At 34.4% G+C, this 12,500-nt stretch overlaps 1 protein-coding gene across 1 annotated transcript in view; it reads right to left on the bottom strand.

Moving 5' to 3' along the window:
* Positions 1 to 12,500, bottom strand: part of LOC137640714 (zwei Ig domain protein zig-8-like) — a 30,517-nt gene that overhangs the window by 4,118 nt on the left and 13,899 nt on the right. The window contains exons 2-3 of the mRNA XM_068373201.1: positions 3,765 to 4,012; positions 2,134 to 2,356 (exon numbers count right to left, since the gene is read on the bottom strand). Of these exons, the coding sequence (XP_068229302.1) occupies positions 2,134 to 2,356; positions 3,765 to 4,012 (471 nt within the window). The remainder of the gene's footprint in view (positions 1 to 2,133; positions 2,357 to 3,764; positions 4,013 to 12,500) is intronic.

Below are 12,500 nucleotides of genomic sequence, written 5' to 3'. Positions count from 1 at the left end.
GGAAAGTTTCCTACTTGCTGATTGGTTACTGACTCGCAGGGGTGCCCTTTTAGCACGGGAAAGTTTCCTACTAGCTGATTGGTTACTGACTCACAGGGGTGCCCTTTTAGCACGGGAAAGTATCCTACTTGCTGATTGGTTACTGACTCGCAGGGGTGCCCTTTTAGCACGGGAAAGTTTCCTACTAGCTGATTGGTTACTGATTCCCAGGGGTGCCCTTCTAGCAAGGAAAACTTTCCTACTAGCTGATTGGTTACGGATTCGCAGGGGTGCCCTTTTAGCACGGAAAACTTTCCTACTAGCTGATTGGTTACTGATTTGCAGGGGTGTCCTTTTAGCAAGGAAAACTTTCCTACTAGCTGATTGGTTACGGATTCGTAGGGGTGCCCTTTTAGCACGGAAAACTTTCCTACTAGCTGATTGGTTACTGATTCGCAGGGGTGCCCTTTTAGCACGGAAAACTTTCCTACTAGCTGATTGGTTACTGATTCGCAGGGTGCCCTTTTTGCACGGAAAACTTTTCTACTAGCTGATTGGTTACTGACTCGCAGGGGTGCCCTTTTAGCACGGGAAAGTTTCCTACTTGTTGATTGGTTATTGACTCACAGGGGTGCCCTTTTAGCACGGAAAACCTTCCTACTAGCTGATTGGTTACTGATTCGCAGGGGTGCCCTTTTAGCACGGAAAACTTTCCTACTAACTGATTGGTTACTGACTGGCAGGGGTGCCCTTTTAGCACGGGAAAGTTTCCTACTTGCTAATTGGTTACTGACTCGCAGGGGTGCCCTTTTAGCACGGAAAAATTTTCTACTAGCTGATTGGTTACTGATTCGCAGGGGTGCCCTTTTAGCACGGAAAACTTTCCTACTAGCTGATTGGTTACTGATTCGCAGGGGTGCCCTTTTAGCACGGAAAACTTTCCTACTAGCTGATTGGTTACTGATTTGCAGGGGTGCCCTATTAGCACGGAAAACTTTCCTACTAGTTGATTGGTTACTGACTCGCAGGGGTGTCCTTTTAGCACGGGAAAGTTTCCTACTTGCTGATTGGTTACTGACTCGCAGGGGTGCCCTTTTAGCACGGGAAAGTTTCCTACCTGCTGATTGGTTATTGACTCGCAGTGGTGCCCTTTTAGCACGGAAAAGTTTTCTACGAGCTGATTGGTTATAGACTCGCAGGGGTGCTCTTTTAGCACGGAAAACTTTCCTACTAGCTGATTGGTTACTGATTCGTAGGGATGCCCTTTTAGCACGGAAATGTTTCCTACTTGCTGATTGGTTGGACAAAGTAATGTTAACTAATCAGTTAGTAGGAAACTTTTACAAGCTAAAAGGGTCCCCTGAGAGTTGGTACAAATGCGCCTCAGTATTAAAGAAATTGAGTATAGATTGTTGCCAAGGTGATTTTAAGAGGATAACGTTGAGACAAATGCGCATCGTCTTAGGAAAGTAGATGATAATACTGTATAGTATTCTTGCTGGAACAAAAAATATCAGATCAAAATTGTTGCTAGAGTGATCTTAAGAGGATAATGTTGAGACAAAATTAGATGTTAATATAGTATTACTGCAGCGATAAGGATGTGCTAAAATTATTCATGAGCTCACTAGAATTCAAATAATTTTATGAATCAATTTACTAATATTCTTTGTTTCTTAGCTTATTTATTTATTTATTTATTTATAGATACACAAAAATATTCTTTTTCTATTATCAGGAAATGATAACGTTCCGATAAAAATGTAATGTCTTCGGAAAATAAAACATAGTATATTATCATTAAATGAAGACAACTATTCCGTTATGAATTATTCATACACTCGCCAAATACAAATCCCTGAATTGTGTATGTGCAGTCTACTAACTTGCTTTGTTTATTTGCTTGTTAGTTTAATTATAAGTACACAAAACAGGTAACCCTAATGCTAATATCATTGACATCAAGAGAACACTTTTAATTATTGATTCCTTGTCGCACCCTTACTTTGCGGCGAGTAACCAAAAAGCTACTGGAGCTGGTCGGCTGGGTTAAACACAAGAACTCGCCGCGCAGTAAGGGTGTGGCTGGTTGCAATTCCTCTGAGTGAGGCGTACCAAGAATTCCTGTGTCTAACTGTACCTGTTATCACTTACCAAAGACAGAAAGGTAAACTGGAAACGTTATAGGATCCGTTGGATGTGTGTTCACTTGGCACTCGTATCGGCCGGAATCCCTTGGCTGGACCGACTTGATCTTCAGAATCCAAGAATGGGCGTTGGTGTCCGGAGAGTGGATGACCTCGAACCGGTCGTCGGCTGTGTACGTGTATTGAGCCACTGTCAAGATGTGGAGGTCAGCATCTCGGATCCATGATACCTGGCATCGATAGAAATCACATGTATTATTATTATTATTATTATTATTATTATTATTATTACTACTACTACTTGCTAAGCTACAACCCTAGTTGGAAAAGCAGGATGCTATAAGCCCAGGGGCCCCAACAGGCAAAATAGCCAAGTGAGGAAAGGGAACAATAACAAAATTAAAATAGATATTTCCTATATAAACTATAAAAAAAAAACTTAACAAAACAAGAGGAAGAGAAATTAGATAGAATAGTGTACCCGAGTGTACCCTCAAGAAAGAGAACTCTAGCCCAAGACAGTGAAAGACCATGGTACAGAGGCTATGGCACTACCTAAGACTAAAAGAGAACAATGGTTTGATTTTGGAGTGTCCTTCTCCTAGAAGAGCTGCTTACCATAGCTAGAAAGTCTCTTCTATCCTTACCAAGGAGAAAGTAACCACCGAATAATTACAGTGCAGTAGTTAACCCCTTGGGTGAAGAAGAATTGTTTGGTAATTTCAATGTTGCCAAGTGTATTCATGAATGTGTCATGGCGAGAAACGCTTGAAAACGTCCATATCTTTTTTTATTTAATAGTTGCTATATATTAGACGATAAATTACGTTGGGTAATGAAATCATAAGATGACGTGGAAGAGAACGATCTAATTGTATCAGTTGAATTGTGTAAAAAATCACTTTCAATGCATCGATACAGAAAGGAATTTAAGATGCAATCATCCTATATTCGATACCATGGCATACTAAACTAAAGTCTTTTTAATTGGCTCATAATAAAGAAATGAATAATATTAAAAATTCTAACCAAAAACAATGTAAAGAATTTGCCCAGGATATATAGTTATTCAAGATGCTCACTTAAAACGTTGAGCAATGAAGAAATACGCAATTGAAATTTCATTAAAAATCGTAACTAGAAATTATTTTCTTAAAAATATTATTTAAAATTATCTTGAAGATATCACAAAGAAAATGTTTTTAATTGGTATATATCGTATTGGTAAATGGTATTACATTCAAAACACTGATAAGAAAAAAAAATTATAAAAACATTTGCAAATTCAAGATATCTCAAAGCACTGATCAGAAAAAAAGATAAAAACATTTCTTTAGTGACACTGAGAACCCACAAAAATTCAAGATATCAAAAAAAAATACTGATCATAAAGAATATAAAAACATTTTTCTTAGTGCACTGGGAACCCACACAAAATCAAACAAATAAACAACCGAAACTGCGTATGGTGTTGTTGTAGATTACCTGCCCCTTGTGCCAAGCACGGGGCATTCCACTTCTGAAGCCCGTGGGTTCTGCACAACAGCTCACAAAAACAAACGGGTAAACAAGTGAAACTGTACAGCAATGTCATTACTGTGATCCATGGCAGTGACGGCATCCCAAGACATATCTTACCGTTTTATTGCCGATGTTGTGAACAATGCAATGCAGATAGGCGTTGTCGTCCTTGAGAGCGGTGACATTCTGTGGTGGCGAAGAGTCAAAAGTAGGCCCTTGATAGTTTGGCTCCCACGGCACGTGACGTCTACCCCCATGTGGATTGTGTGTTGGTATGTAGACGGGATCACGGTGGGATAAGGGCATCCCTCCCATCCCGTTCCGATAGTGGCCGTTATGGAGGAATCTGCTCCACGTGAGGGAACCTGAGGAATAGAAAGGCCAATTCCTAATCATTAAGCAAAAATAGTAAAAAAAAAAAAAAAATATTTTGTACTGTACTGATACACCAAACTTATTTGTGATGTGAAGTCATATCACGTAGTACCTTTCAAGTTAGTAAACAATTGTGGAGTGTCTACACACTACAGAAGTCGGAGATAAACTGATCATATAGATTATAGGTTTAGGCAGTAAAGTACTCCTTTCTGAACTTATCAGAACATGTACATTCCTGCTTGCTATTGAAGATAACTTTTGGCTAGAGTTTTAATGGATGCTATCCCACTGCTAGAAGATGCGTTAAGTAAATCAAGTGACTCACACGTTATTCAAGAGAGAGACTTGCCGATATTTTACCAGAAGTTTCCTTGGAGGGAAATCCTCCCACCAAGCAGTAACCCCCTCCTACTCCACTTCCGCCTCACTCATCTCCCTCACTCTTTTCAAATGTAAAGTGCTAGCTAATCTGTCGATATATGTTTATTTATTGTGAATTATTAATTTTTGGATAATTTCTGACGTTAAGGGTTATAATTTTAACTAGCCTTTGAAAGTGAGTGTACTGTATATGTATATTTATGGACGTGTGGAGCGCATCGTGGCGATTTCCTTCATTTCCTATGGGAAATTTTTTTACCGGATACGAGCATTTTGATTTGCGAGCACGCTTCCAGGATGAATTATACTCGTAAACCGAGGTATTACTATATATATATATATATATATATATATATTATATATATATATATATATATATATATATATATATATATATATATATATATATATTTATATGTATAAATATGTATATATATATGTATATATATATATATATATGTATATATATATATATATATAATATATATATATATATATATATATATATATATATATATATATATATATATATATATATATATATATGCGCGCGCGTGTGTGTGCATATGTGTGTGACTGCGCTTATTTATCTGTTCGTGCATTTTTATAGTTATGTTAGGAAGTATCTGAAGCAGGATAATGATATCATATTCACTTAAATATCTTGAATTGATGTAACACTACAATACATTACTTTGAATAGTGGCGCTTAATCATTCAGGTAAATGTTACATGAATCGAGAAGCAGAGAAAAATAGTATTCGAACATCAATTAGAATTAATACTAATATATTATTCTCTTGCTGAATAAAAATTTAAGATGTGCTGGAATAGTTGATATATTGTGCTATTTCTAAGTAAAATTTTTATTTTTTAGACTTATGTCTGCTAAAAAAAGGACATAAAAATCAAAAATGCAAATCTCATTTTGGACCTCAGTTTGGATAAGTTCTTGTGTCATATTGTTTTTAAAATTTCATGTTTTTTAAAAAGGAAACCAAAAGTCAAAATGCAATTTTGATTTGGACTCCAGTTTGACTAATTGTTATTTTTTTAAAAACCATATGTCTTTTGAAAAATAACTCAAAAGTCAAAATGCAATTCTTAAATTGGACATCAGTTTGAGTGACTTTTTTTTATTTTTCAAACTTTTTTATATCTTTTAATATAGGAACCCAAGAGTCAAAATGCAATCCTTAATATGGTCATCAGTTTAGATAAGCAGTCTTGCATCTAACAAAGGATCACCGCACTGGAAATATATGTTTAACATCAATGTCCATTACCATAAGGACATTACTTGGGAGTTGTCAGAATGAGATGAGCCCATTAGCATGCTAAAGCCTCTTACTGTAAAGTCGAATGCCAGCCAATTAGTGAGAAAAGGTAATGCGACTTAGAGCATTTGCATAATGCCATTAGCAAGTTGACGCACGTGGTATGTAATGACAATCATTTATACGCGTAGTTTGTACTTATTGGTTTTCACGCGTCTAGGCAAAGAAGGATGAACAGTAATGGTATTTGTGATCAAAGTAGAGAGAAATGCTTTTAATCGTACAGGTGAAGTCGCCGGAGTTACACTGACGATAGGTTTTTATAGTTTATGTAAAAGATCTAATTTAATGTTACTGTTCTTAAAATATTTTCTTTGATTATCTATTACTTCTCTTGTAGCTTATCTATTTCCTTTCCTCACTGGGCTATTTTTCCCTGTTGGACCCCTTGGGCTTATAGTATCTTGCTTTTTAAACTAGGGTTGTAGCTTGGCTTTTAATAATAATAATCGAAACTCATCTTTCGAAATACGAGTAAATGCCCAATTGATATGACTTCAACAATATATTTTTATAAAAAATAAAGGCTTTGTTTTCTTTGATATTAGAAATATAGTGGAATTTGCTCGTTTTTTTTGTGTGTGCTTTTTTTTTTAAATCATAATTTGAGTGAAATAAAAGCACCCAGCGATATCGTATTGTTTTAAAACATCTTTAGGTACAATTGCTGTATCTAGGAAATACTTTTAAATAACAGGAAAAAACGTTCGAAATATTCAACTTTTATTCCAGTCCCCTCTTTTCATAATGTCATGAAAAGCCTTACGAGATATGTTGGATATCGTTTTAATTTAAAAAAAAATTGACAAACTTTTTTGAAGAGTCAAAAGGAATTTCATATACAGCAAAGAGTAATTTCCCCTATCTTATGCGTAATTCAACAAAGTGTATTTACATCTCATATATCCGTAATTGACTAAATGTGTAATTTTCCTTTAATGTGTGGGGAAATGAGTCGCTTCATAACTATTTAAGCAGTCTTACTCAAAATACTAATTACTGCACATCAATTATAACAAATTGACAAATTGTCCCACAAACCCCTTAGACTTTCTAACTACTAACTCCCTTAGATATGATATTACAAGACATTAGATATACTAACGTTTTTCCGATTTAAAAGTCTCACTTATACATTTTACAATGTGATTAACATATATTTAAATAGTTTACTGTTTAATCCTCCCTTCAGAATGTGTACAAACCCAACAGGGGACAATAATCTATAACATGTAAATAATATTTTTTTTTCCATTTCCACGAAACGAATAAATTATGATTGATTGTAGAAATTGGCTTCGTTCGTAAGAATATTTTACAATGGGTAAAATTCCAAATAGAATAGTAACTTATAATAGTTTCAAAACACTTTTTCTAACATTTGTTTATCTCTGTACTATGACACTCAAAAATAAGCACCAGGAAATGACGTCAAATGTCACTACTGTATATTTATCTATTTATCCTAATGTCTCATCTTCTTCCTCATCCTCTTCCTCGTCCGTCATCCTCTTCCACCTCCTCCTCCCCCTCCACCTCCTCTTCCCTCTGCTTCCTCCACCTCCTCTTCCCTCCTTCTCCTCCTCCTCTTTTCTTCCCTCTTCCTCTTTCCGCCTCCTCCTCCTCGTCTTCGTCCCTCTTTCCTCCCCTACCTCCTCCTCTTTCCTTTCCTCCACTTCCTTCCTCTTTCCTCTCATCCTCCGTTTCCTTCCTCATTCCTCATCCTTCTCCTTTTTCTTTCCTCCTCTCCCTCCTCCTCCTTCTTCTTTCCTCCTCTCCCTCCTTCTTTTCTTTTTTTTTCCTATTCCTCCTCCTCCTCCCTCTTCCTCCTACTCCTTTTTCTCTTCCCTCTCCCTCTTCCACCTCCTCTTATCTCTTTCGGCACTGTTTGTTTTATCTGAATATTCGAAACTGGGTCACGGTGGCTTCTAATTACCGATTGGCGTCTCCCATCGCCGCAGAAATGCCACTCGCCATTACAGCATTAGGCAGGGCTGGCTAACGCACACACACACACAAATTCTTTGTACCCCAGGCTAGTTGGGTCGTTCGTTGCTGGGTATATGGCCTGGCTTCTATACCTGGAGGAAAGAACCTAGTTCTTCTGTTATCGGTACGGCTTAGTTGAATATATTAGCATATTAGCATAGGTCCTTTTTTTTCTTAAATATATCTTGCAGTTTTGCTTGTCTTTATTCTCCATTTCTTACTCTTCTTATTTTATTATAATTTCAAAGGTTCTAAATTAGGGGCTCTCTCTCTCTCTCTCTCTCTCTCTCTCTCTCTCTCTCTCTCTCTCTCTCTCTCTCTCTCTCTCTCTCTCTCTCTCACGAAGGCTTTACAAGGCCTTAATTCTTCCATCGTGTAAGCTCCTTAACATTTTTATACCTTAGTTAACGGCGCACATAAAAGAATAGATAAGAATAGGGAATTTTCCTCCTCGCTGATTTTCAGGATTTAGACAAAAGTCGAGCCGACGTATTCATAAGGAAATATCACAATCATTCCTGAACTTATCATGCTTAAAACGATGTTTTTTTTGTATGCGTATATATATATATATATATATATATATATATATATATATATATATATATACGTACATATATATTTATATATATATATATATATATATATATATATATACGTACATATATATATATATATATATATATATATATATATATATATATATATATATATATATATATATATATATATATACATATATATATATATATATATATATATATATATATATATATATATATATATATTCACATATATGATATATATATATATATGTATATATATAAATATATATATATATATTTATATATATATGTATATATATATATATATATATAAATATAGATATATGTATATTTATGTAGTTATATACAATCATTTCTATATGTGTATACATATGATATATATATAGTATATATATGTATATATATTTATTTATTTATATGTATATATACATATATATATATATATATATATATATATATATATATATATATATATATATATGTATATACATACTGTTTATATATAATGTTTGTGCATCTACATACACTCATGGTTGAGTCTAGAGAGATTAATACTATTGCCCTACTATCGTTTCCAGAGGCCGTGTAATAATTCTTTTTTTAAATACTCCTAAAATAACTGATGGATTTCCATGATATCAAAGCAGGGAGCGCTTCATACAATGGCCTAATTTTGGGAAATACTGTGCATTGCCAGTTACGTTTCATTAACTTTTTTACTTAAGAAAATGAGGCTAAAGCCAGTCTTAGCCACCCACACATTCGCAAAAGTGATGACGTCCCTCAGTGACGTTGTTATAACGTTTCTTTCCCTGTACCTCCCATCCCCCGAATTGTTAAACGCCTGTTTAACTCCATAGATAATTGTCATATGACCTACCCCAAGCAATACGAAATTATTTGTCAGTAAAAGTTCAGCATACCTGGTATTGTGATTCGTGACTTTAGACTTTACCTAAACACAAGACCAACGTTTTATATCTTACCCACTCACTTTCATTGAAGATCAAAAATGAGATTTATGACAGGAGACGAAAGATGCCATGCTAACCCTACACTTCGCACTTCAAGCGAGTGTTGGTAAAGCAATAGAAATATAGTTTTCTTTAGGTTAAGCCGTAGGACTCATTCTTCCATACAACACAGGTTACTCGATACATCAATTGTCAGGAAGAAAATGACAGAGAGCATTGTTTGATATAATTTATCATATCAATTTCACCAGAGAGAGTAGCTTGAATTCCTTAGAAGGTAGACTTCTAAAAGATGTTTCATATAAGGGCATTGACATCGGCCATTGGATAAATTTTGAAATCACACACACACACACACATATATATATATATATATATATATATATATATATATATATATATATATATATATATATATTTGTGTGTATATATATATATATATATATGTGTGTGTGTGTGTTTGTGTGTGTGTTTATACATACATAAGATTTATTATATTTCAACCTATAGTTTTATATATTTATTTACGTTATAAGTACCAGTACCTATTTTTGTTACTTAAAAGGTATGTGACAAATATCATTGCGACTTTGTCACTGGAATTATACCAGACTTGAATTAATGAACCAATCAACCTTACTTTGAGAAATCCATTGACATTGTCTACATGCCAAGCTGATATACTCGTATCAAAGTATTCATTAGCTTTGCTTTTCCAAAATAATGTTATCACCAATTGCTGGAAACCATAGATTTATGAGGGATGAAAAAAAAAAAAACAAGAAATGGACACTTATACATTTTACACATCATCACTCAAGGAAAAAAATTGTTTTCTATTTCTACTAATGTTTTTATTTTATTTTTTTATTTTATTTTATTTTTTAGTCGCAAATCTAAAATTTGTAGGTGTCCGAGTAGAATATCTCTCAGTGCGATTCCACAACCCTGTTTTAAACCTCTTCTATTATGTTTGATAATTTGTGTTAACCATCTAATCATTATCTACCACCATAAAACATTTTATTGCTCTTCCGGCTCATTTTATATGTGCAGTACACAGTTTTTCCTAACAGGGATTTACTCGGTAGCCTAATAACAATGGGAATGAAGGAAAGAAGGCAAGAAGGAAGGGGGCGGGGGGGGGGGAGTACTAGGATAGCCATAGGTGTAAACACCGAAGGAGGGTTGGGGGAACCTCTGCGTCACAGTTACATGATTAAGTAACACTTCTTCGAAACGCTCTGAAGGAAGGGAAGAAATTCCTTTTTTTTCTAAGAGTAAACGGGTTAATTAAGCACATCTGTCAATTCATTGTACCACCAAAAATTAGGCCAATGTTTGAAACATTCATTGCTGTAGTTTCATAGAAATTCATAAGCCGGTTTGTTAGATAATTTGGAAAAACACTATTACACGGCCTCTGGAAACGATAGTAGGTAGAGAAAAATACAGCAAATATATTTTCTCCCCATTTAATGGAATGTGTCTGTAAATGCGTTTCATTTTTTTTTCAATGAAAGCAAGCGTAAATTTCCTGATTACATTGCGTTGAAAGAATTGTAAATTTCTATCCAAATTTTTATCGATGTCTATCAATTTCAATAGTTTTTTGGGGTAACTGCCGATCCAGATGACATTGTTATTCAGAGCAAATATTCATTCGAATAAAAAATATCAAAAAGTATTTTACTTTAAAAAAAATATATTTCAACAAACTTTTTTTTTTTTTTTTTTTTTTTTTTTTTTTTTACAAAACTAGGAAAAACTTACATTAATCCCCATAAAGAAAACTATGTGCGTTTTTAATTATTTATACTTCAGAACAACAGAGAAATGTAGAATGAAAAAAATAAATCATGATTCAATATACAGTATGAATAGTTTATTTATCTTCAATGTTTATTTTAAATTCATGTTGAAAGATTTGAATGAAAGATTATACTTCCTGGTAGCGTAGATATTGTCAGTCCATGAATATTGCTACGATAAGTACTTGTGAATTTTTCGTAATAGATATTTCATTAGTATTCTTGATATTGGCTACTTGAATATAAAAAAAATTACATTAAAATATTGGATCGTTTGCGATTTGCAACTTATAAGTCCCTTGTGCAAGTCATGTTGACAACCATTGCCTGGTCTGCCCTGGTCTTACCTGGGTGATGAGTGTAGATTGTAGGAGCTGATCAAACAAGTACATGTTGGAGGTCTTGGACAATATACAGTTAGACACAGGCGTCTATGGCACACCTCACTCCGGAGAAGTGCACCCGGTCACACCCTTACTTCCAGGCGAGTAACTAAATAGATAGGAGATGACGCAGGTGGTGGGCGGGGCTAAACACAGGAACTTGCTGCCCAATAAGGGTGTGGCTGTGTGAACCTCCTCAGAGTAAGGTGTACTAGGAAATCCTGTGTCCATCTGTACCTCCGGGTAATAATTCATTTCCTGCTTCTATCACTCACGAGTGACCTATCGCCTTTTAAAGAAGGCTATGTTGGAAATTGTATGAATAAATTCTTTATTGAGATAGGCCATTTTAATCAGATCTAGGTTAGATATATCACGTGTCAATGAAATCGGCGTGCCATACAAGATGAAAATGACACGAGGATATTATCAAAACGGAATTTTAAGTCAGGGAATTAGAAAACGGGTTAGAATTTACTGTACGGTCAACGACGTGTCTGAATATTCGGTGGAAAATTCTCTACATTCCACCATGAAGCGAGGAAGGAGAAATTTAATGGTATACCGATACTCATGCACGAAATTGATCTAGGCATTAAATGGTCTTGCCTGCATACTACAAATAGTAAGGTAGTAACTTGTTGCCATTATTGAATACAGCCTAGTTTGATTATTATTATTATTATTATTATTATTATTATTATTATTATTATTAGCCAAGCTACAACGTTAGTTGGAAAAACAGTATGCTATATGCCCAAGGGCTCTAATAGGGAAAATAGCCCAGTGAGAAAAGTATATTGGGAAAAAAATTCTTAGTTATATCAAGGCATGTTTTATTATTATTATTATTATTATTATTATCATTATTATTATTATTATTATTATTATTATTATTATTATTATTATTATTATTATTATTATTATTATTATTATTATTATCTGTGCTACCACCCTAGTTGGAAAAGCAGAATGCTATAATCCCAAAGGCTCCTATAGGGAAAATAGCTAGTGAGGAAAGGAAATAAGGAAAT

This window comes from Palaemon carinicauda, chromosome 5 (assembly GCF_036898095.1).
Source record: "Palaemon carinicauda isolate YSFRI2023 chromosome 5, ASM3689809v2, whole genome shotgun sequence".
In the NCBI taxonomy this organism is placed as follows: Eukaryota; Metazoa; Arthropoda; class Malacostraca; order Decapoda; family Palaemonidae; genus Palaemon; species Palaemon carinicauda.
Note: the sequence above shows the minus strand (reverse complement) of the source record. Positions and strands in the feature narration are given on the sequence as shown.